Genomic DNA, 26726 nt, shown 5'->3' with positions numbered 1-26726 from the left:
ATGGCATTTCATAAATATATTAAGGGCGACAGGATAACAAAGGAAAGAGTAGGGCCCATTAGGGCCCAAAATGGCAATCTGTGCTTGGAAGATGGAGGACGTAGGTGAGGTTTTAAATGATTACTTTTTATCTGTGTTCACTATGGAGAAGGACGACGTAGGTGTAAAAATCAGGGAGGGGGACTGTGATATACTTGAACAAATTAGCACTGAAAGGGAGGAGGTATTAGCGTTTTTAGCGGGATTAAAAGTTGATACATCCCCAGGCCACTATGTGAGGCAAGGAAGGAGATTGCAGGGGCTCTGACACTAATTTTCAAAACAAAAACAGAATTACCTGGAAAAACTCAGCAGGTCTGGCAGTATCGGCGGAGAAGAAAAGAGTTGACGTTTCGAGTCCTCATGACCCTTTGACAGAACTTGAGTGAATCCAAGAAAGGGGTGAAATATAAGCTGGTTTAAGGTGTGTCTGGCGGGGGGGGGGTGTTTGGGTGGGGGGGAGGGAGAGAAGTGGAGGGGGTTGGTGTGGTTGTAGGGACAAACAAGCAGTAATAGCAGCAGATCATCAAAAGATGTCACAAACAGCTGAACAAAAGAACATATAGGTGTCGAAGTTGGTGATATTATCTAAACGAATGTGCTAATTAAGAATGGATGGTAGGGCACTCAAGGTATAGCTCTAGTGGGGGTGGGGGGAGCATAAAAGATTTAAAAATATTTAAAAATAATGGAAATAGGTTGGAAAAGAAAAATCTATATAATTTATTGGAAAAAACAAAAGGGGGAAACAGAAAGGGGGTGGGGATGGAGGAGGGAGCTCAAGACCTAAAGTTGTTGAATTCAATATTCTGTCCGGAAGGCTGTAAAGTACCTAGTCAGAAGATGAGGTGTTGTTCCTCCAGTTTGCGTTGGGCTTCACTGGAACAATGCAGCAACCCAAGGACAGACATGTGGGCAAGAGAGCAGGGTGGAGTGTTAAAACGGCAAGCGACAGGGAGGTTTGGGTCATTCTTGCGGACAGACCGCAGGTGTTCTGCAAAGCAGTCGCCCAGTTTATGTTTGGTCCCTCCAATGTAGAGGAGACCATATTGGGAGCAACGAATGCAGTAGACTAAGTTGGGGGAAATGCAAGTGAAATGCTGCTTCACTTGAAAGGAGTGTTTGGGCCCTTGGACAGTGAGGAGAGAGGAAGTGAAGGGGCAGGTGTTGCATCTTTTGCGTGGGCATGGGGTGGTGCCATAGGAAGGGGTTGAGGAGTAGGGGGTGATGGAGGAGTGGACCAGGGTGTCCCGGAGGGAACGATCCCTACGGAATGCCGATAGGGGGGGTGAAGGGAAGATGTGTTTGGTGGTGGCATCATGCTGCAGTTGGCGGAAATGGCGGAGGATGATCCTTTGAATGCGGAGGCTGGTGGGGTGATAAGTGAGGACAAGGGGGACCCTATCATGTTTCTGGGAGGGAGGAGAAGGCGTGAGGGCGGATGCGCGGGAGATGGGCCGGACACGGTTGAGGGCCCTGTCAACGACTGTGGGTGGAAAACCTTGGTTAAGGAAGAAGGAGGACATGTCAGAGGAACTGTTTTTGAAGGTAGCATCATCGGAACAGATGCGACGAAGGCGAAGGAACTGAGAGAATGGGATGGAGTCCTTATAGGAAGCGGGATGTGAGGAGCTGTAGTCAAGGTAGCTGTGGGAGTCGGTAGGCTTGTAATGGATATTGGTGGACAGTCTATCACCAGAGATTGAGACAGAGAGGTCAAGGAAGGGAAGGGAATTGTCAGAGATGGACCTTGTGAAAATGATGGAGGGGTGGAGATTGGAAGCAAAATTAATAAATTTTTCCAAGGCCCGACGAGAGCATGAAGCAGCACTGAAGTAATCATCGATGTACCGGAGAAAGAGTTGTGGAAGGGGGCCAGAGTAGGACTGGAACAAGGAATGTTCCACATACCCCATAAAGAGACAGGCATAGCCACACCTTTTATTTGGAGGAAGTGAGAAGAGTTGAAGGAGAAATTGTTCAGTGTGAGAACAAGTTCAGCCAGACGGTGGAGAGTAGTGGTGGATGGGGATTGTTCGGGCCTCTGTTCAAGGAAGAAGCTAAGGGCCCTCAGACCATCCTGGTAGGGGATGGAGGTGTAGAGGGATTGGACGTCCATGGTGAAGAGGAAGCGGTTGGGGCCAGGGAACTGGAAATTGTTGATGTGACCTAAGTGTCAGAGGAATCACGGATGTAGGTGGGGAGGGACTGGACAAGGGGAGAGAGAAGGGAGTCAAGATAACGAGAAATGAGTTCTTTGGGGCAGGAGCAAGCTGAGACGATCGGTCTACCGGGACAGTTCTGTTTGTGGATTTTGGGTAGGAGATAGAAGCGGGCCGTCCGAGGTTGGGTGACTATCAGGTTGGAAGCAGTGGGAGGAAGATCCCCAGAGGAGATGAGGTCAGTGGCAGTCCTGGAAACAATGGTTTGATGTTCAGTGGTGGGGTCATGGTCCAGGGAGAGGTAGGAGGAAGTGTCTGCGAGTTGACGCTCAGTCTCCACGAGGTAGAGGTCAGTGCGCCAGACAACAACAGCACCACCCTTGTCAGCGGGTTTGATGACAATGTCAGGGTTGGACCTGAGAGAATGGAGTGCAGTAAGTGCAGTGAGAGAGAGATTAGAATGGGTGAGAGGAGCAGAGAAATTGAGACGACTAATGTCGCGCCGACAGTTCTCAATGAAAAGATGAAGAGAAGGTAAGAATCCAGAGGGAGGGGTCCAGGTGGAGGGAGAATATTGGAGGTGGGTGAAAGGATCCTTTGAACGGGGAGAGGACTCCTGCCCAAAGAAGTGAGCCCGGAGACAAAGACAGCGGAAGAAGAGTTCAGTATCATGCCGAGCCCGAAATTCATTGAGGTGAGGGCGTAAGGGTATGAAACTAAGTTCTTTGTTGAGCACTGAGCGTTCAGCATCAGAGAGGGGAGGGTCAGGGGGTATAGCAAATACACGGCTGGGGCTGGGATTGGAAGATGGGGTGGGGATGGAGGGACAGGCAGGGGTGGAGGGTCCTAGATGGGTGTTGATGTCGATGAGTTGTTGGAGCTTGCGTTCCTTAGCACTTGAGAGAAAGAGAAAAAGTTTCTTGTTTCAAATCCTATCTGGCCGCAGGTGTTGTGCCAGAGATCTGGCAGCAGGGATAAAACAGGTACTTACAGGCCAGTGAGTCTAACATCAGTGGTAGGGAAACTATTGGAAAAAGTTCTGAGGGACAGGATTAACCTCCACTTGGAGAGGGAAGGATTAATCAGGGATAGCCAGCATGGCTTTGTCAGGGGGAGATCATGTCTAACAAATTTGACTGAGCTTTTTGAGGAGGTTGTATAGATGAGAGTAGTGCAGTTGATGTAGTCAACATGGATTTCAGTGAGGCTTTTGACAAGGTCTCGCATGGGAGAATGGTCAAGGAGCTAAGAGCCCATTGGATCCAGGGCAATTTGGCAAATTGGATCCAAAATTGGCTTAGTGACATGAGGCAGAGGGTGATGGTCGAAGGTTGTTTTTGCGATATCAAGCATGTGGCGACTGGTGTACCATAGGGATCGGTGCTGGGACCCTTGCCGTTTGCAGTGTACATTAGTTGTTTAGACGTGATTATATGAGGTATTATCCGTCAGTTCACAGATGACACGAAAATTGGTGGTGTCGTAAATAGTGAGGAGGAAAGCTTTGGATTACAGGACGATATAGATGGGCCAGTGAGGTGGGCTGGTAAGATGAGCAGAACAGTGGCAAATGGAATTTAATACTGAGAAGTATGAGATGATGCATTTTGGGAGGTCTAACACGGCAAGTGAATGCACAATAAATGGTAAGACCCTCCGAAGTACAGAGGATCAGAGGGACCTTGGTGTGCGTATCCATAGATCCCTGAAGGCAGCAGCACAGGTAGATAAGATGGTTAAGAAGGCATAAGGGATACTTGTCTTTATTAGCCAAGGCACAGAATATAAGAGCAAGGAGGTTATGTTGGAGCAGTATAAAATGCTAGCTAGGCCACTGCTGGAGTACCATCTGCAGTTCTGGACTCTACACTATATGAAGGATGTGACTGCACTGGAGAGGGTGCAGAGAAGATGCACCAGGATGTTGCCTGAGCTGGAGCATATCAGCTATGAAGAAAGACTGGATAGGCTAGGGTTGTTTTTCTTAGAGCAAAGAAGGCTGAGGGGGGAGCTGAAAGGGGTATACAAGATTATGAGGGACATAGACAGGGTAGGTAGGAAGAAACTTTTCCACTTGAAACGCCATAGCATACAGGGCTATGGGCCAAATGCTGGAAAATGGGATTAGATCAGATAGGTGCTTGATGGCCAGCATGGACACAATGGGCCAAAGGGCCTGTTTCTGTGCTGTATAACCCTAGGGCTGATGCTAGGCTAACTGGCCTATAGTCTCCTGCTTTCTGTCTCCTTCCCTCTTTGAATAAAGGAGTTACATCTGCTATTTTTCCAATCTAATGGAACCTCCCCGAATCTTGGGTATTTTGGAAAATTCAAACCAGTGCATCAACTATCTAACTTGTCACTTCCTTCAGGACCTTAGGATCTAGTCCATCCAGACCTGGAGATTTGTCAGCCCCCAGCCCCAACAATTTACACAATACCATTTCCCTGGTATTGTAATTCCCTGATTGTAATTTTCCCAAGTTCTTCCCTCCCTTCCATTTTCTGATTTACAGCTATTTTCAGAATGTTACTTGTGTCCTCTATAGTGAAGACTGAAGCAAAATACCCATTTAATTCGTCACCATCCCCTTACTTTTCATTACCAATCCCCAGACGCACTTTCTATAGCACTAACGTTCACTTTGTTGACTCTTCACTTATTCACATATCTATAGAAACTCATACTATCCGTCTTTACATTACTAGCTAGCTTTCTCTCGTACTCTAATTTTTCCCTCATTAATCCTTTTATCATTCATTGCTGCTCTTTATATTCTTTCCAATCTTCTGACCTGCTACCCATCTTATTTGCTGAAACAGGCGCAATGTACATGTTCTTTCTGTCTGCAAACAACAGGCCCTGGTGTATTAATATATGTAGCTTCCAGTCTAGGCAAATGTGTCACACTGCGAGCCTTACTGACAATCTTAAATTGGCTGTCAGCGCAATTCTCAGCACATTGAGGATTATGTAGCAAATGTTGTCCAATCATGGGATCTCACATAATGTTGGACACTGTGTTTTGAGTTTTGCAAGCACAGGCTGGTTGGATATGGTTTTTTCCCTGCTCCTTGCAAACAGTGGCTCGGACATGCTGCTTGATACGATCCGCCAGTCTTTGGGACATATGGCCTACATACCTAGCATCATGCTAGTACTGAAATTCAAATACCACATTATTCGTTTGTGTGATAGGCAGAACTCTTTTTGGTTTGATGGCAGTATCTCGTTAGTGGCGAATACCACTTGTGTTGCTACTACAGCAGCATGAAACAGCTGCTTCACCTGTTGCTCAAATTTCTGAGATGCCTTGCCCTTCCAGGGTAATCTGAGGTAGACTTTTATGTGGCAAGTAATACAAGCAAAAACAGGGTGACGGAGAAAACAATAGGAATTCAAATAGACAAACCTTCGTTTGTTAGTACAGAACTTGAGCATTGCTGCAAAAAGAGAAATGCCTAAGCTTTTCATCTTGCACTCATCAGGACACTTGCAAGAGTACCAATCTAACAACAATTTATACTGTTTGTGAAGAGACTGCTGATTGGTTGGCACTTTTATCAAATGTCTTCTGGAAACCTAAGTTACATTACAGCAACCCACCAAGGCTCCTTCGACAGCATCTTCCAAACCAATAACCTGTACCACCTCAAAGGACATGAGGAGGTCTCTGAATCGTTTGCAGTGCAGGAGGGGCCATTTGGCCCATCATTTCGGCATTAACTCTCCAAATGAGCAATTCACTTTGCGCCGCTCTCTCACCTTCTTCCCGTAACGTTTTCAGATAATGTCCTTTTGAATGCTTCAATTCAACCTGTCTTCACCACACTCTCAAGCGGTGCATTCCAGACTTAACCACTTGCTGTGCGGAAAAGATTGTTCTCATGTCGCTTTTGCATCTTCACCAATTACTTTAAATCTGTGCCCTAATCTGATGCGCAGGAACACCACCACATGCAAGGTCCCCTCCAAGCCCCATACCACCCTGAGTTGGAACAACATCACTATTCCTTCACTGTTGCTGGGTCAAATCCCTTCCCAACAGCAGTGTGTGTGTACCAAAACCACATGGACTGCAACAGTTCAAGAAAGCAGCTCATCACCATCTTCTGAGGAACAATTAGGGATGGGCAATAAATGTTGGCCTAGCCAGCGATGCCCACATCCCATGAACAAATAAAATTCCCTCTTGAATGCCTCGAAAGAACCTGCCTCCACCACACTCAGACAGTGTAATCCAGATCCTAACAACTCGCTGAGAGAAAATGGTTTCCCTTATGTTGCCATTGCTTCCTTTGCAAATTAAATCTGTGCCCTCTGGTTCTCGATCTTTCCATCAATGGGAACAATTTCTCCCTATCTACTCAGTTCAGACTGTCACAACTGAATATCTCCATTAAATCTTGTCTCAACCTTCTCTTCTCCAAGGCAATCAATCCCAACTTCTCCAGTTTATCTATGTAACTTAAGTTAATATATTTATTAATTATATATTTAATAACAGATGAATAATGAGTTACATATCCAAGTTTTGCTTATGACATGTTAGGAGGTACAGTAAATTGTGTAAATGGGAAAAATGATGGTCAATCGAGTTGAATGTGGGAAGTGAGGGTCTTGTTTCTGGGTTTGAAAAAACAATTCCAATATTTTTTGAATGGTGAAACTAGAAGCTGTGGAGGAGCAAAAGATTTTAAGCTCCATGTATACTAATCACTAAAAGCACAGGTACAAACTTCAGTCAGAAAGTTAAAGGAATGTTGGCCTTTATCTCAAGGATACTTGAATTCAAAAGTGAGGAAGTGACGCTCAAGTTGCAAAAAACCTTTCTCAGACTCTATGTGGAGTGCTGCACTCAGTTTAGGAACTAAATCTTAGGAAGGGTATATTACACTTGGACTAAATGCAGCGCAGATTTGAACGGTACAACCAGGGCATTATGAGGACATTTTGCATAAACTTGGCTTATACTTCTTTGAGTTCAGGAAGCTGAGACCTGATCTATTCAAAGTGCTGACAAAGATAGGAGGAATTTGGTGCATAAGGGGAAACTACTTCCTCTAGGTGGGGGAAATGAAGAAAAAGAGGGTGTAATTGTAGTCGAGGAGCTCAGCCTTACTAAAGCAAAATTAGCAAGTACTACATGAAAGGGCATGGACAGCTGGAACTTGTTTCTCAAAAAGGCTGTGATTTATAGGTCAATCGAAATTTTCAAGAATGAGTATTTACTATAAGACATAGGAGCAGAAATTAGGCCATTTGGCCCATCGAGTCTGCTCCGCCATTCAATCATGGCTGATAGGTTTCTCAACACCATTCTCCCTCCTTCTCCCCATAACCTTTGATCCCCTTACCAATCAAGAACCTATCTATCTCGGTCTTAAATACACTTAATGACCTGGCCTCCACAGCCCTCTGTGGCAATGAATTCCATAGATTCACCACTCTCTGGCTAAAGAAGTTTCTCCTCATCTCTGTTCTAAAACATCTTCCCTTTACTCTGAGGCTGTGCCCTCAGGTCCTAGTCTCTCCTACTAATGGAAACATCTTCCCCACGTCCACTCTATCCAGGTGTTTCAGTATTCTGTAAGTTTCAATCAGAACCCCCCCATCCTTCTAAAGTCCATCAAGGATAGACCCAGAGTCCTCAAACGTTCCTCATATGTTAAGCCTTTCATTCCTGGGATCATTCTCGTGAACCTCCTCTGGACCCTCTCCAGGGCTAGCACATCCTTCCTGAGATACAGGGCCCAAAATTGCTCACAATATTCTAAATGTGGTCTGACCAGAGCCTTATAAAGCCTCAGCAGCACATCCCTGCTTTTATATTCTAGTCCTCTCGAAATAAATGCCAACATTGCATTTGCCTTCCTAACTACCATGTCAACCTGCAAGTTAACCTTAAGAGAATCCTGGACTAGGACTCCCAAGTCCCTTTGCACTCCAGATTTCTGAATTCTCTCCCCATTTAGAAAATAGTCTATGCCTCTATTCTTCCTACCAAAGTGTGTGACCTCACACTTCCCCATATCATATTCCATCTGCCACTTCCTTGCCCATTCTCCTAACTTGTCCAAATCCTTTTGTAGCCTCCCCGCCTCCTCAATACTACCTGTCCCTCCACCTATCTTTGTATCATCTGCAAACATAGCCAGGATGCCCTCAGTTCCTTCAACCAGATCATTAATGTATAAAGTGAAGAGTTGTGGTCCCAACACTGACCCCTGCGGAGCTCCACTATTCACCGGCCGCCATCCTGAGAAGGACCCCCTTATCCCCACTCTCCGCCTCCTGCCAGACAGCCAATCTTCTATCCATGCTAGTAACTTGCCTCTAACACCATGGGCTCTTATCTTACTGAGCAGCCTCCTGTGGGGCACCTTGTCAAAGGCCTTCTGGAAGTCCAAGTAGATAACACCCATTAGCTCTCCTTTGTCTAACTTACTTGTTACCTCCTCAAAGAATTCTAACAGATTTGTCAGGCATGACCTCCCTTTGATGAAACCATGCTGACTTTTTTTTATCATGCACTTCCAAGTATTCTGAAATCTCATCCTTAATAATGGACTCTAAAATCTTACCAACGACCGAGGTCAGGCTAATCGGCCTGTAATTTCCCGTCTTTTGCCTCACTCCCTTCTTAAATACGGAGGTTACATTAGCGATTTTCCAGTCCTCTGGGACCCTCCCTGACTCCAGTGATTCCTGAAAGATCGCCACTAACACCTCCACTATCTCTTCAGCTGTTTCCTTCAGAACTCTGGGGTGTAATCCATCTGGTCCAGGTGATTTATCCACCTTCAGACCTTTCAGTTTTCCTAGCAGCTTCTCCTTGGTAATGGCCACCATACTCACCTCTGCCCCCCGACTCTCTTGAACTTTGGGGATGTTACTCGTGTCTTCCACCGTGAAGACTGACGCAAAGTACCTATTCAGTTCCTCCGCCATTTCTTTGTTCCCCACTACTACTTCTCCAGCGTCATTTTCCAGCGGCCCAATGTCCACTTTTGCCTCTCTCTTACCCTTTATATATCTAAAAAAGTTCTTGCAATCTTCTTTTATATTACTGGTTAGTTTACCCTCATATTTAATCCTCTCCCTCCTTATTTCTTTTTTAGTTGTCCTCTGTTGGTCTTTGTAGGCTTCCCACTCCCCTGGTTTCCCACTGCTCTTCGCCGCATTGTATGCTTTCTCTTTAGCTTTTATGCTGTCCCTGACTTCCCTTGTCAGCCACGGTTGCCTCGTCCTCCCTTTAGTATGCTTCTTCTTCCTAGGGATGAATTTTTGCTGTGTCTCCCAAATTACTCCCAGAAACTCCTGCTATTGCTGTTCCACTGTCTTTCCTGCTAGGCTCATCTCCCAGTCAATTCTAGCCAGCTCCTTCCTCATGCCTCTGTAGTTGCCTTTATTCAATTGTAATACCGTTACATCTGATTCCAGCTTTTTCCTCTCAAATTGCAGGGTAAATTCTATCATATTATGGTCACTTCCTCCTAAGGGTTCCTTCACCTTAAGCTCCCTTATCAAATCTGCCTCATCACACATCACTAAATCTAGATTTGCCTGTTCCCTATTGGGCTCCACCACAAGCTGCTCCAAAAAGCCATCTCGTAGACATTCCACAAATTCCTTTTCTTGGGATGCACTACCAACCTGATTTTCCCAGTCTACCTATATTGAAATCCCCCATGATCACTGTAACCTTGCCTTTCTTACACGCCTTTTCTATCTCCTGGTGTATCTTGTACCCCACATCCTGATTACTGTTCGGAGTCTGTACATAATTCCCATTATGGTTTTTTTACCTTTGTGGTTCCTCAGCTCTACCCACACAGATTACACATCATCAGACCCGACATCATTCTTGCTATCGATTTAATTTCATTTCTTACTAACAAAGCAACCCCACCCCCTCTGCCAACCTGCCCATCTTTTTGATAGGATGTATGTCCTTGGATATTTATCTCCCATTCCTGATCCCCTTGCAGCCATGTCTCAATAATGCCCATCACATCATACCTGCCAATTTCAATCTGCGCCACAAGCTCATTTACCTTATTTCGTATACTGTGTGCATTCAGATACACCTTTAGTCCTGTATTTCCCATCCCCTTTCTCTCATTGTCATCCCTTTATCTGATGTGCTTGAGGTTAGATTCCTAGCCCTTTCCAAACACTCTGTCCTACTTTGTGTTCTGGAGACTTTAATAGCCTCTCCTGGTCTCTCCTTTCTTTTCAGTTTTTTCATAATTTTCCATGAAGTTGAATTCACCCCCCCACCCCACACGCTAACCTGCTGCTTTGTTTCCCATTAGTCATACTTCTTGGAGTTTTACCCTTCCCTCCCCTCCACTTTCTAGTTTAAAGTCCTGTTGACCACCCTATTTACTCTTTTCACTAGAACATTGGTCCCAGATCGGTTCAGGTGGAGACTGTCCCAACGGTACAGATCCCTCCTGTTCCAGTACTGATGCCAGTGCCCCACGAAATGGAACCCCTCTTTCCCGCACCATTCCTTTAGCCATGTGTTTACTTCACTTATTCTCGCGTTTACAATAGCAAACCTGGTCCAGTCTGACAGTTTGAGGAGTGGTTGACTCAAAGCAAAACTGTACCATTGATGTCAAAATATAGTTAGGTTTCTGGTCTTCTCCTCTTTCATACAGCCCCACCAGAACAGAATAAAAAAAGCATGGAGAGGGTTAGTCAACTGTTTACTCAATAGTCCATGGCTGTTGGCTCCATTATAACCCAGTTAACTTGTGAATGTTTACTGTGATATCTGGCATAGAGTGCAAAATTAGCATTAAGCTGTGTTTGGGTAATTGACCCAGATGGGGTGAAAAGATGTGACTCCTCTTTTAAAAATACTTAGATGAACTACAGTACCTTAAGTTTAAAAAGACCAGGGCACTACATTGTCAAAACTATAACGAAACATGCTATTCACAGTAAAATTATATCTGTTTCCTTATTTCATTATTTTCGTGTTATGGTAGGGTCTTAATAGAACCAAATTAATTGTGAGGGGAGTGAGCATTTCCTCCACAATACTGTCTAACCTGAGCAGTATTAGGGAGATAGTGAACTGGATTTTGTGGTCAGTTGCAAGGCTAACACGTGTTGACGTTTTCACAGGCTTTTGAGTATAAACTTGCTCTTATTTGGTGTTTAATGCAGTTTGGCACCCTCTACAGGCTAGCTGTGAGCAGGACAAGAAACAGCAAGGCTCTTTAATCAATGGAAATGCATAAGTCCCAGGAAGTGTAAAGCAGGAGGTATAGCTTAGATTTAAATTATGGATAGGAAGCAAGCTAAAGACTAGGACAAATAGATGGGATTGAGAGAGGTGGACAAAGTAATTTTTTTTATTTTTAAAAAAATCTCTAACACCAATTAACTATTGAAAAAATGAGACTTTGCACTTGCACAATTAAGTTTTCAGGGCTAAAGAAGTTGTTTGGCAGTAATTATCATGTTATTAAAAATTCACTTCGAAATGTACCAGCCCAACATTTGCACAGGGAACTTGTGGATTAAGTACACCAAATTCACACCATTGTTTCTCTTTCAGTGCCAAGACCATGGATGCGGAGGAGCAGGGTATCTCTTACAGTAACCTCCTGATTTTCCGGTTTAAATGCGCATGTGCAAATGCCAGATGTTGCTATCTAATGTACTCCATAACAATGCTAAGTGCTGTTAGCCTCACCATTTTTATTAACACAATATCCGTGCCTTTGATTGGGTCTGGGGGGTTTGGGGGAGGGTCTGGTTTGACCAAGGAACAAGTAGGAGGTTGCACTTTGGAATGTTCCTCTTCTTGTATGGGAGAATGACAATGAGCTGAATGCAAAAAAACTTGTTTCAGAAATAGTTATTCAAACATGGTCTTTAATGAAAAATTTTGTGCCAACATGGAAATAGTCAAACTCCAATTGTTTCTTTAGTCCTTCATCAAAGACCATGCTTGCGAGTTTTGCAAGTGCTGGCACAACCAGATCACTTGGCTCTCGTTTCAGACCAGAAGAGGTCTCTTTCACCTGACCAATGCCTCGTACAGTTTCTGAAACTATTCTCAAACAGTAAAGTTAGACCAGCTTTTCCAACATTCTCAAAGTGCATAACTATCTGAACTTCAAAAATGAGGCAACACCGAATCAAAAAAGTGCCCATTGCTAAAAAGTGACATGTTTGATCAGGTTCTGTAGGTATCAAATGCCTGCCTGTGCAACTCTCAAATGCACATTCTTCAGTAAAAGCTAGCACTAATTTTAGGTTTAGATTAGAATGCCAGCCAGTATCTTGCTTGAGGGGAATCCTTCAACATGCTGAGATAGGTTACAACACAGGTTGATGATTGGCTACTCTGCCCCTGTGATTTATCAGTGAACTTCTGATTTCAGTATTGCCACTATGATCCTTCACTGGAATTGAATCACACCACATGGTGTTTTTTAATTACAGGAAAATCCAGATACCCCTGGAGAACGTGAAGAGTTTCCCTTAAGCTGGTTGGGAGAGGAGGAAAACATAAGGTGGTACAGGGATAGGGTAGAGGAATGGGACTAAGTTGGAACAGAACCACAGGCAACGTAGAATGTAACTGCGCAGGATTGTCAGGGGTACCAAATTCTGTGGAACAGAAGCACTGTACACAGGGAGACATTTCAAAGCACTTCACAATTAAGAGGATAGGCCAAATAAAGTATTGTGGACAGGAGGTTGTTTCTTTCATTTCCAAAAGCTGGAATTTCCCTCTTTGCTAAAGTAAAAGATAATAGTGCTTATTTTTGAAATTTGGGGAGGTGCCAAAAACATTTCAGTTACAAGTAATTTCCTGAGCATTTTCCCCCTTTGGACATTTTATACAAAAAATTATTACTCCCTTTCTGGAATTGGTCTCAAAATTGCAAATGGCAAAGTGCTCAATTCTTTACAAATCAGCAATTAAGTATGACCTTTATTCAAGTATCCCCCCTGTGGAGCTCTTCCTTTGAGAAGGACAGAAATCTGAGAATTGATTGCCTTGGAAAAGGGATAAGATTTTGTCTCTGTATCCTATACAATGCAGCCGATTAAAGCTGACAAACCTTAGCTAGCACGCTGAAGCACTGATTTAAATTACCTGCTGCGTGACAAAATTCAATCCATTTTTGGGTGAGCAAAACACTTCAACAAAAAAATCTGGATGCTTTAGCAAAAATTAAATGTAATTGTTTAAATGCAATTATTTCATTTGACGCATTATATTTTGTGATTTCATGATTTTCAGGAGAAAGCAGGGATATTTGAAATTTTAGTATATCAGTGGAAATTATTTTAATTTAATTCAATCATCTGCCACAAGCCCCTCTAATTCAGGCATACTGTCCTCTTATTACTTGTACCACCCTGCTTTTCACTTCTCCTGATACTTTCCCAATAAGCCACAACAAAAGCAACATTTGTCCAATAATCTCTTCCCATACCAGACAGCTGCATAACCTTTCCACACAACAGCAACTTCCACAAATTCTTAAACCAATTTTGGATACTATATTTGTTGCTTACGGTGCAACTTTCTATTTGCCACTGTAGAGATCTAGCGAAGACTGGGTGACGTCTTGATCCTGATCTTGCTGTGGTTTGCCATGAAATCGTTTGGCTTTGGACTTATATAACATTCTAACAAAGTATATAAATTTCAGAAACTGTGGGCCAAATTCTGCCTATTAGCTCTAATTGCCAATGAGAGGCACCCCAATGGATGGAAAAAGAACATTCCAGGAGCTCACTAGAGCAAAATCAGAAAATGGTAGATCAGTGGGTTAGGGCTGATGAGGAGGAAGATTCAAATTGTTTTTCTGCAGTCTGACAGAGTACACTTGCTGCTCCTGGTCTCAGTTAAATAACTTACTTTTGGACTTCTCTCTATGGCTGAACCACCTGCTGCAACCGTTCAATCCTAAAATGCCAACCAGGTCCTTTGTCAATGACGAAAAGAGCCACATGAATGATTCCTGGTCATAGGAGATATATGTGGGATTTTACAAGTGTAGATACAGAAAAGCTAAATCCAAATAAGTCACAAAGCATCCTGATTTGTACATACATTAACATTTCTATAATGATGCTGGGTCAAATCCTTGAACTTACTAACTTAACAGCATAGTGAAAATACCTCCACAACATGGACTGCAACAGTTCAAGAAGGCATCTCAACACCATCCTTTTAAGAGCAACAAGGGATAGAAACTAAGTGATGATTTTACCAGCAATTGTATGAACAAATTTTAACAAAAGGAAATTGTGAAAATAGGCCAAGGATCCATGTAACAAACCCATTAAAAATTAAACTCAGAACTGATTATCAGTAATAAAAACAGAGTGCTGGAAAAACTCAGCAGGTCTGGCAGCATCTGTGGAGAGAAAACAGTTAATGTTTTGAGTCCAATATGACTCTTCTTTGGAACTCAGTTTACACAAAGAATGAAGACCATCTGGAATGAACTCTATGATAGAGAAGTGGAGGTGATAGTGTCAATTATTCCAAAGACTTGGATTTATATAGCGTCCTTCACAATTTCAGGACATCCCAAAGCACTTTACAGCCAATGATGCAATTTTGAAGCGCAGTCATTGTTGTAATACAAGGAATGCAGCAGCCAAATCATCCATAAAAAGCTTCCACAAATAGCAATGTGATAATGACTAGCTCTGTCTTAAATGGTGTTTAGGGGTAAATATTAGCCAGGGCAATGTTTAACAACCAATTAGATGCTATGAAGGGAAGACTTTAGAGTTGTTCCAAAAGGTTTAATCAAAATGGGCAAAATGGTGTTCATATGTAAATATTGCAATATATGCAATTTGAATCCAAAAAGTTTTGTACACCAGGGGCTTTCGAGCTTCAGTCTTTAAAGTGCCACTTATAGGCATATCATAATGGTTATTGCCAAGTTTAATCTGACTGTCCATGAATTTTACATCTTTAGTTGAAGTCACTGAAATATCTGGCTGATCAGTGTTACAAATCTTCTGACCAAAGTCTGAACTGCTGTGTCTAACTCTGATCAGGCATAAAAGTACACACAAACGTGGATACAATTAAAAAAGGACAGACTTCCAATTCAGAATGCAAATGAACATCCCTCAGTGCAGGAATCTATTCAGAGAGCAATGCAGTGAGTCAACAGAGAGGACACCAACCCTCCTTTTTACACCACTAACTGCCATAAGGCAAGTTTAAAAGTTCAGTGTGACTGTTAGTGAATGGGTGGGTCAGGGTGGCAGCATCAGAAGGTAATGGTGGTATATGTGTGAGGTCAGTGAGGTAGGTAGATGGTTTGGGGCTGGTCAGGTTGGGGACACTCAGGTCAGGAGGGGTTGGCAAATTCAGATTAGTTGGGTTTTGGGAGTTAGGTCGGGTGTGGCGAGATCTTGGGGCTAATCAAGTCTGTTGGGGGCTGGGGGTGGATTTGATTTCGACAGGGAGGGGAGGAGCGGTTGCGATGGAGTAGTGGGCAAGTTGGAGATCAGGAAATGGAAGGGCCAGGGGCAGGGTGGTCAGTGGGAGGGGTAGTCGGGAGCTCGGTTTGAGCGGTTAGTTGGTCAATTTTATAGTTACACAGGAGTTAGACTAGGTTTTTGTGTCTAACATTTCCTGGCTGTTCAGCTATGTTGGAACTGTCCGAAGTCTTCGACTTGAACTCCAGCCTTCACCCACCCTCACTAACTCAGAGTCAGAGACTTTTTCAGAGTGTCCCAGGAAGCAGGGGAATCGCCCATTGGAAGTTCAAACTTTTCAGGCAATTTCCACAGAATCTGCTCACCGGGATTTCCGCAAGGTCCGATGCACATCTTGGGTCGTACGTCCGATCTCCGATGGTCTGGCAGCTGAAGATCTGGGCTAGTATTTCCTAAATATACTCCCAAATAGAAATAAATCACCAGAGCTTCAAGGGCCAGGCCACCAGGGATCAGTGACTGCATTCAGGTCATACAGCCCCGCCCTTTCTCAAATTCTTAACTGCTGATTGTACAGCAGCAAAATAAATTATTCATTTTAAAGATCAAACCTTTAACTCCAAAAGAATTGAATGATTGAGCTTTAAAAATCTCCATTTGGTTACAGTAGATTGAATTTCACAAGTGGTACAACCTTAATTCAAAACAGGTTAAATTCTACTAAAGAACTGCCATATTATTAATGCAATGAGCAAACAATTAATCTAATATGGTCAAAACCATCATAGATTTCTTTACTCATCCTTCGTTAAATTAAGCAAACAAATTATTTGAATGGTGGCTCACTCAAAAGCAAAATCCACCACAACTTCGACATCTACAGACTCCTCTGCTTATAGACAACTGGGGGTTTTCTGCGATGGCAACAATGCAGAATGTCCTTCAAGTACTTAACTAACGTCAATAATTTCATCCAAAATTTAATCAACTGAATGCATCATAACTGGAAAAATCACCAAGTTTAAAACATTTATGGTTATTGCTTTTCAATCTGTCAAGCTCATGAAATTCTTCCTACCAACTGTCGTACATAGCATTTCTTGTAAACAAATATAAACCAATCAGGCATCAGTCACCCTGCCAGAATCTAATTATTTTCAAACAACCTTTGCAGAGTTCGAAGAACCTATTAACAAATATAGTTGAGAAAATTCTGACCTCTGCTACTGTAGAATCCTGTGAAGTAGGCTTTTGTTTCCTGTTTTTTTGTTGCAAGTTCTTCTGTGGTACCCTCACTCCAGGTGCAGTCTGAACAGTAGGTGCACTTTGAACAGTCTGTTTCATTCGAGAAGAGGTTACAGTTGTGGCCGTGGGCTTTGTCCAAGAAACAGATGTAGTTTGAGCAGCAGGAGCAGACAAAGGGCGGTGATGCCTTACACCACTGTTATGGGGAGCAATAGGCAATTCACGGAGGTTGCTATTTCGTTGAAGAGATGCCTGAAACTGATTTGGTAGCTTATTCATGTTTTGAATTCCAGGTATATTCTGCAATTAAAAAAAACGTACAGGAATTTGCACTTCGGATGAAAGCCAATTGTATTAGTTAAAGAACAAAGCTTTTAAAAAGTTCCATATTTGTGCAAAGACTAAAACAGTAAGAATTTTTCAGAGAAAAAAACTTGTTAAATAACACAGAAACAACGTTTCAAGGAGATAATTTAATAATTTGGCTTTGCAGCACAAATATTGGAGTTGAGGGGTTAAGTATACCACAAGGTGTATCACTGAGGACCCAGAACAGAAGGTCCCATATTTGATTCCCTTTTCTGCGATGAAGTAGTCAATCTCAGCCCAGCTAACATTTAAAATAGTACAACTGACCTCAACATCTCAGAATTGTAAAACAGAAAAAAGGTCCCAGATAGGATGGAATGACTTAGAGCTGTTAAGTCAACTGCTCAATTTTAACCTCTCCCACGCACTGTTCCACCCACCAGAGACAGAGAGCAAAGGAGGGTCGTTTAAAATTGTTTCCACAAACTGGTTAAATTCACAAATGAGAACTTGGTTGGAGAATTTAAGAAAACTCCTACCTGTGAATCTGTACTGTAAGGGCAAGTCAGAGCCTTCATGAAAGGGGAGAAATTTAGGACAAAACTGAAGAGGCATGAGAGTGTAAATTGACTGCAAAAAGAGTGATCACACCAGGCTGCTGTTAACTGGAGATAATTATATCCATTTAACTTAATGCTTTAAACAAACCTTTTCATTTATAGAAGGCAGAGATAGCAATTCAAATTTAAATATGTATTTGTCTTTGTGAAAAGAGCTGAATAAAAATGTTTTTATAACAAATTATCCAGCAAGAACTAGCAACATTTTTTAAGGTTGGTACTATTTCCAAGCAGATTGCTGGTATTAATAGAAAACAATTTAGATAGGTTGGTTCCATGGGCAAAGAGGCCACATAGAGCACATGGAGAGGCAATTAGGCTTCGACAATTGCAAATTATTCACAGACTAGGTCAAGCCACCAGATCAGGATTTTAAAGTTACCAGGTCATCCATGGGATACAAAGACTCAACCTAAAAGATTTGGTAGATAATGAATGGAATAGGTAAGTCTGCTATAATACATGACACCACTGTAGAATGATGATTATGATGAAACCATGATAGATTAGCCATAAAACATTACCTGAGCCTATAATAAAAACTTGCATTTTCTACCTTTAACATAGAAAGCATCCCAAAGCACTTCAGAGAAGCAAAAAGTGAGGAAAAAAATTGATACTGAGCTAAAGGTGCAGACATTAGGAAAAGGGATTAAAGGCTTGGTCAAGGAGGTGGGTTTTAAGGAGAAGAACCCTTAATATTTTAAAAGCCACACAAAATGACAAAGAAAGGGCACAATGCTTGAATTAATTGCAGATGCCCAACAAATTACTCCACATAACCATCTGTCAAATTCCTGCCAAAAAACACTCAAAAATGTTTTGTCCCTAGTCACAAAGACTACAAATTCATGGGAGTTCTCAGAACAATGTGAGAGAATGATGTTACTGTCTGCAGCACAGAAATCCTGCTCACTGCTTGGGAATCTCACCTTAGTAAATATCAGGACCAGAGACTAAACCACAAGTTTAAATTAGGATAATCAATTCAATGTGAAAGCAAAATACGAAGAGAGAAGGAAGATGAGATTAATGAGGAAATAAAAGAGACAAAGAAAAAGAAAGAATTACATTTTTCTCAAACAATAAAATCTTAAGAAATGAGACTCTGCTTATAAAAGAAAGTTTTCAGGGCTAGGGTGGTTGCTTGTTTGTAATTCAGGCTCATTTTCCACAAAAATAAGCCAAATTCTGCAAGTGATCTAATTTACAATTGGTTCATAACAAACTTAAAATGTGTACAATCTTAGGATTGAGTTTCTCACAGTCACCTAAATCCAGTTTTCTGCAGCACTCTGCCCAACCCTGCTTCAGGGTAACCAACATACATGCGTCCTGGGAAGGGGGGCAAGCACTCCAAGGGACACCAACCCTACTGCCCCTTTCCCATGAATTCTCTGCATCCTGGACATGTAAGATGACAACTTTTGCCATGCCCAGGAGCAGACTGGTCAGGAGATTTTCCAGCCTACACAATAACCCATCACCAACCTCTCTCTCCCCACTTTGCAATGGATGATCAAAGTTCATCCAATCAAAGTGTCAGCAAGAAATGTAACCAGAACATTGGAAGCTGGCCCTTAAGGTGATCAAACAATTTCTGGCACTGTACATATGTTTACTTTCATCCACTCTAGAGAACCAGCCTGCTCAGGAATCTTTTTGATACCACTGTATCATGCAATGCTCTCTATCCTAGGTTGTCAGTGGAACCTCGGTGGGGGGGGATTCCCTGTTTACAAGTCTTTCCTCCGAGAATGCTCTTCCCCCGATTTGTAAAATGTTACACCAATAGCAGAAATGGAGTGTGAAGCAGTTTATACAGGAAATCCCTCGGTACAGAGCGGAAGGGCAAACTACTGTTGTAGGGACAGACACAGATAATTGGATTGTGATTGTAGCAGCTGTCAGATGTGTTTTTAAAAAATGGGTGGCAGGAACTGCAGAAAAAAGGTCATGAAGCACAACCCCAGACCATTATGATAGCTGGTGAAGCTGGAATTTTAAAACATATCATGTAGGCATAATTCCCCCCATCAATAACGACAACTCTCTGGCCTGGATAAGAAATGGTTGAAATTTTTAATTATGAAACAGCATTTAAACCATTTAAGCAATTGCCAGGACTCACTAAAGGCACAAGAATTTGGTGAAGCAGTGGCAAATGAAGGATTAACAAGCTGTACATGAAGTGATAGGACAATTTTATGATCCTCACAATCTGTCAGTTTCTGATCTAGCCAAACTACACATGGAAACATGAGTTTGCACTAACTGACATGGACGAAGGTGAGGAGGGACGGGGGGTGGTTCGCCATGAAATGAATCCTCAAATCTTGCTTTGTAACACAAAGGCCCTATAAATTTTTCGGTGTGGTCATGTCTGTGGTAATTTAAAGGCTTCTGTGCGCCCTGCATGGAATCTTTCAGGTTGTTGCACAGCAAAGGGCGGGGGGACACCAGTGCCACACCCCCTTCCCCTAATAAGCTACCTATTTAAGATGTGTTACACAGGGCGGCAAAAATTATTCATACCCCTCTTTTCATGAGGTGAAGGATAACAGGGTACAGCATTTGCACAAGGTCAGGGGCACATAATATGAATCAAGAGACAATGTGAGATTCTGGTTAGACCTCATCTTTTTTTCATATTCTTTTACGGGATGTGGGAATCGCTGGCTATGCCAACAATTATTGCATATCACCAATTGTCCTTCAGAAGGTGGTGGTGGTGAGATTTCTCAGTAGCATTGGTCACTATAACTTAAGAAGCATATTGTACTCTTTGTGGGGACACTGTAGCAAACTGAAGTTATAGGCAAATACTTCAGTTAGACTTCTTTTTGGAAAAGGATGACTTCAAGGCAGTCAAATGCAAGTTGCCAAAATTGCTCATGGGATTGCTGAAGTTGATCTAGGCAAAGTACTCACAATGACAACAGTTTAAAAATGAAGGGACACAATTCAGGCAGGTCTACTTCACACAATAAAAGAGATATGAAATAAGTGAAGACTTTTGAACTGAACATAAGAATTATTAGGCCATTCAGTCTGTCGAGTCTGTTCAGCATTCAGTGAATATGTGTGAAGTAAAAACCAGATGATGAGTAGCTAAATGAGGAGACTGGAACGGGTTAATTCAAAAGGATTAATTGGTTGGATCAAATGGCCTTTTCTTATTTTTAAAATTTGCTATGTTCCAATTTGCCTGCATTGATTTTTATTCTTATGTTTTTTACTGCATGTCAGTTTCACAGTTCTTCATATCTCGCTCAACCTTGGGTGCCCTGAAGATGCAGGCCATTAAGCCTGATTGACTGGCAAATTAGCAGAAATGGTTTGTTTTTTGCAATTTGTGCCTAACCACAGAACAAGGGCCTCAACTGATAGTTGACAGATTGTACAGAACGCTACTGCTTAACTGGTAATAATGTTGCAGTCCACGTCTGGATGCACTACATTGGAGCAATACAGGTAGTGGAAGTTCAACATGAAACAATGATATAATGTCAGGATTTTCCAGGCGTTTCCTCTAAGATCACTTCCCTCCTCATAACTGAGCAACAGGGCAGAACTACTTAAGTAAATTTGATGAAAATTTTGTTAAAAGTTCTACTCTTTTCTTAACAGCAGAATTTTTTTCTTTTGCAGAACCTTAACCATAATGCCGCACACCAAAAAAAAAATCACATATTAACATAGAATCACAGAATTGTTATGGATCAGAACATCATTTGGCCCATCATGTCTGTGGCAACACTCTGAATGAGCAACTCACCGACTACCATTCTTCTCCATGTAACCCTGCACCATTCTACCTTTTCAGATAGCAGTTTAATTCCCTTGTGAATGCTTCAATTGAACACGCCTGTAGCACACTCCCAGGCAGTGCATTCCAAACCCCAATCATCCACTACGTAAAAAAGTTGCTCCTCATACTACTTTTGCTTCTTTTACTAATTACTTCAAACCTGTGTCCTCTTGTTCTTGATCCTTTTCCGCATTGAACAGTTTGCCCCTATCTTCTCTGTCCAGACCCCTCATGATTTTGAATACCTCTGTCCAATCTCCTCTCAGCCTTCCTTCTTTAAGGAAAACAGTCCTAACTTCTCAAATCTATCTTCATAACTGAAGTTCCTCATCTCTGGAGGCATTCTCATGGATATTTTCTGCACCCTCTCTAATGCCTTCACAACCTTCCCAAAGTGTGACACCCAGAACCAGATGCAATACTCCAGCTGAGCCCGAACTGGTATCTTATTTAAGCTAAGCATAGCCTCCCTGCTCTTGCACTCCATGCTCCTATTAATGAATCCCAGGATACTGTATGCTTTATTAACTGCTTTCTCAACTGTCCTGCCATCTTCAATATCTATGCATATATACAGCCAGGTCCCTCTGCTCCTCCACCCCCTTTAGAGTTGTAACCTTTATGTTATATTGTCTCTCCATGCTCTTCCTACAAAAGTAAATCACCTCAAACTTCTCTGCATTGAACTTCAACTGCCACCTGTCTGTCCATTCCACCAATTTGCCTTTGAAGTTCTACACTATCGTCCTCACAGTTCACAATGCTTCCAAGTTGTGTATCATCTGCAAATTTTGAAATTGTGCCCTGTATACCAAGGTCTAAGTCATTAATATTTGTCAGGAAAAACAAGGGTCCCAACACTGACCCCTGGGGCACTCCAATACAAACACTGTCTGCTGGAATCCTGCTTCAAGGGTAACCAGAAACAGATTATAAAACCAAAAAAAAAACTAAATAGCCAACAAACCAAAATTTAAAATTAAGATTTTTCACTTTATGGTGCAAATATTTTAAAATAGAAAGGGTGCTCACATGTCGAAGCTTCATTGTATTCTGCCGCTGTGGGCGTTGAAGTCGTTTGTCATTTACAGATGTAGGAAGAATCTGTAGATGTGGCCTAAACTGGTGTGGAGGGTTAGGAATGATCGGCTGAGGGGAACAGTTATTCTGGTGCTGTGGTAGTGGCTGCAGCTGCATGGGTGGCTGAAAAGCAAAAATAAGTAAAGGGTTAATATTTCAATGCCAAGAAATGATATTCTCTGCTGTGCAAGAAATGTATATTCATTAAAGAGTAGCACTATAGATTAGAGAGCATTATCTGTGCCTTAGGTCTACTCAGCGGTGAGTGCAACAATCTAGAACATAACCTGCAATGCAACAAGGTCAGGGACAGCCAACACTCCTTTTAAGTTATGCATATGAGCAGCCACACAGCAAACTTAAATGTACTACTCAGTGCAGCTAACAGGCTACACACAACCAAGAATAATTAGAGAGCACACTGCTCCCAAATGCAGCAAAAGTAATGTATACAATATTGTTGCAGCAAGTTAACCTGTTTCCTTTTCATTGACCACCAAGCTCCTGCTAAATGTTCCAAGAATAGGCACTTCCTTGTCGTAGTTTCATCAAAAGTCCAATCATAATCCGTCTATATTCCTTCCACTAACTCTGTACCCTCTAGTTACTAAAAGCACATCGACTGTGAGCCATTCGCTTTCACTTACTCCTACTCAATTAATACTTGCATTACTTAAATATAGTTACAAACATTTGTAATGCCTCAACATAAAGTTAGTTAAAACTGTATATAAAACTTGCATATTCAAACAGTGTTACAGTGAACATATCGCAATAATGGTTAATAACACAGATTTCCACATTTTCAAAAAAAATCACATCCACAACAGTTATCTGGTGTACAGGTTCAGTAAACAGTTCATTGTTCAATTTACAAAAGCTATGATCTATGCTGCTAGATAATATACAAACTATTAAATACTACATTATATACATTTAGTTTTTAGTTCATAACATTTCTATTTTGTGCAAAAAAAAATTGCTTTTACATAGTTTATCTGCCAGATTTCAATAATCTCTTAACTCAAGGTAACTTAATTTAAACTATTTGATAGTTTTGTATTATTTGCAGTGCTTAGTTCAAGCTACTAGACAATTCAATTTTTAAAACTCGTATAAATGAGTCCCAGAATCAGTATTAGACTGCTGAGCTCTATTCTTCATTTAGGCAGCAGAGGGCGCACCTATCTTCTTCAATTATGCACCCCAGACATTATCATAGCAAACAACATTAATTTCACATTTGGTGCAAATCCAAGAAACAGAGTAAGCTTCCAGTCACACAGCAGAGGTGCCATATTGTACATTACAACTATCACCTTCCACACAAACTTTAGTGCACAAGTAAATAATTTAGCGTCATCCCCTTTGTCTCCTACACAAGGCAACTGGAAAAAGTCATATAATGCTTGGCTAACCGTAAATGTCAGAACTAAGGTTAGATTCTCATTATTCTGGTTACTCACTGAGCTAAGAGTGCTTTTCTCTTACCTGCATATTTTGTTGAATGTGGGGTGATGGTGGGAATGGCTGCCCAGGACCTTGTGGGAATTGCTGTCTTGGAGGAATAAATGGTCTTGGATTCAATGGGCCAGGCTGATTAAAGGGAGGCATTCCCATATGACCTTGGGGTTGAAGGCTAGTTCTGATTGGAGCTTCCCTTGGAAACATGTGATGTTGCCCCTGCTGGTTGAAGCCCGGACCTGGATGGCTATACACCATTGGAGGTTGCAAGGACATAGCGTGGCTGTTCATAAGTGGGGGTGGAGGACTGCCCTGCTCAAACATATGTTGTCCTTGGAACCTTGGTTCTGTGAATTAAAACATGCATTAATGGTATGTTGAACTGTGCTGAGTTAATACTTCCTCTAACTTTATAAACTAACACTTTCACTACAAGACCTTTAATTATTACAAAATGCCTAATAAAGTTGAATATCCAAAATCAATATTTTTTAAATTATTCATGATTTGCATTAGTCCAACATTATACCTTCTGCAACTCCAACTCTTTCAATTGAAGACTTTTGCCTTGAAAAATACTTTCCAAGTTTCTTACCACCAATGAAGAACGGTTCTCTCTCTTGAGGGTGCGGTCCTCTCCATGGTTCCTGAAGAGGTAGCCTGGGTGGCTGATTAAAATTTGCAGGGACTGGAATAGGTGGTTGAAATTCTGGAGGGCTCTGATAATGAAATAACATATTAGTCATAAGGTTGCAGTGAATCTCTTCTTGCAAATTATGGAATCTGGATTCTTGTAAATCATTTTCTCAGGTCAGTCACGACATCAAACATCTGATAAATCATCAGTTAGTCCACATTATCAGTACAAACTAACTGATGGACACCCTGGATCAGCAGACTATCAACTTCCATTCCTATAAGGTTAAATGCAATCATCAGGTCTCATCAATCTGACATACCAAATTACTATAGTCTCACTTCATAATTCATCTGTGATTCTCTAACAATTCGGAAATTTAAGTTGCGATCTATTTGCTTCTAATGCTTTTAGAAAACATAGTACAATAACACCCGATGGGCATAGATACAGAGAGCGGGCAGAGTCTTAATTATTCAACCAGTTTGATGAGCAATTTACTTGCTTCAGTCACTTCTGCAGGAGCAAAGAGTTTGACTGTGTCATCAATTCACCTCCCCCCACCCACACACTCAAAGAAAATAAGCAAGATAAGGCATTTGCAGAATAAGACGACATTTAGCTTTCTCATTTCATCCTCTCATAGACTTTACCCAGTTAAGAAATTAACCTTCTTTGGCATATGATCCTTACACAAATTGTGCTTTTGCTTTTCCACCTTGTGTTAATTATATGATGTTATCAATGGTAATCCATCTTTTCATATGGAATGATGGCACTCGCTTACAATGGTAAAACAGCTAAAACTTCACATAAGGTGCTCAACAAAAAGTTAATCAACTACTGAAAGAAGGAACAGCCAACCAAGGGGATCAAACGGCTATTGTACCACTTATCGGTTTTCTCAATAGCTTCAGCTGTATAGCCACAAAACCTTTAATTAAATACCTTAACAACATTGTTGAAATCTAATGAATTGTTCAACAAATTAATAGTGTCCATCTTCAAGGCAGGCATTTATTATTAATCCTACTTAAAATGTAAAATAGTTATACGTGAAAATAAATCTGATATTGTGGGTGAGCACAAGTTAATTCAACTGACTGTCACTGACCAGGGAAAAAAGGCACAACCTAAGTAAATTAAATGACTGCTATACAGCCTGCATTACTATTACAATACACAGTGAAGGATGTTCAGTTACTGGATATAGATCCCCTTATCTTCCAGACCAGAAGTGACAGTATCAAGCGCTTGAGAGAAAAAAAAGATGTCATGAATAAACCTGTACGCCTATCTCTTTACATTCACAGAGGCTATATACACCAGAGTCGTTATTAACCTCAGAGATATCCCTCAGGCGTACATATTTTTGTTTTTAAGTATAGCCACATTATATTTTAGAAATATATAAATGTAGGACCCCTTAGATCTTTATTTAATGCCCACGTTTGACAATAAGTGTAACTATAACCATTGCTTTCTAAATGCTAATGTTAACTTTAGCTCATTTATAATAACCAACTGTAAAGCCTACTGAGCCTCAAAACACTACAGTTCATTAGAACAGTTGCAAATCTGAAATTTAAGCATTAGCCTACAATTTAAAAAGCCTTTACACTAGGATAATTTTCTATTCAAACTGCTCCAGCTTCAAGATGAGCTAATGAGAGCAAAGAGTTGGAAGCAACTATTGTAAATATTTCACTCTATATCTTAGATCTCTCAGCCTGAATTTTAATTTTAATAATCCAAGTACACGCACTTTGCAAATGTTAAAAGATCTATATAAAAATGGGAATATGGTGCATTAGCCTTAATTACCATTTTAAGATTTACATTCACTAAGCTGCCTTTTCAAACAGAGAGGTTAAGTTTTTTTAAGTTGCTCTCCTGCATACAATTG

General features: G+C 41.5%; 1 protein-coding gene across 3 annotated transcripts in view; it reads right to left on the bottom strand.

Annotated features, from left to right (window-relative positions):
* rbm33a (RNA binding motif protein 33a) overlaps nt 1-26726 on the bottom strand; it is a 209057-nt gene that overhangs the window by 62925 nt on the left and 119406 nt on the right. For all 3 annotated transcript variants that reach the window (XM_041184121.1, XM_041184119.1, XM_041184122.1), the window contains exons 11-14: nt 24779-24902; nt 24211-24530; nt 22672-22842; nt 16873-17199 (exon numbers count right to left, since the gene is read on the bottom strand). In XM_041184121.1, coding sequence (XP_041040055.1) covers nt 16873-17199; nt 22672-22842; nt 24211-24530; nt 24779-24902 — 942 coding nt within the window. The remainder of the gene's footprint in view (nt 1-16872; nt 17200-22671; nt 22843-24210; nt 24531-24778; nt 24903-26726) is intronic.

The sequence above is a fragment of the Carcharodon carcharias genome, chromosome 3 (assembly GCF_017639515.1).
Source record: "Carcharodon carcharias isolate sCarCar2 chromosome 3, sCarCar2.pri, whole genome shotgun sequence".
NCBI lineage: Eukaryota > Metazoa > Chordata > Chondrichthyes > Lamniformes > Lamnidae > Carcharodon > Carcharodon carcharias.
Note: the sequence above shows the minus strand (reverse complement) of the source record. Positions and strands in the feature narration are given on the sequence as shown.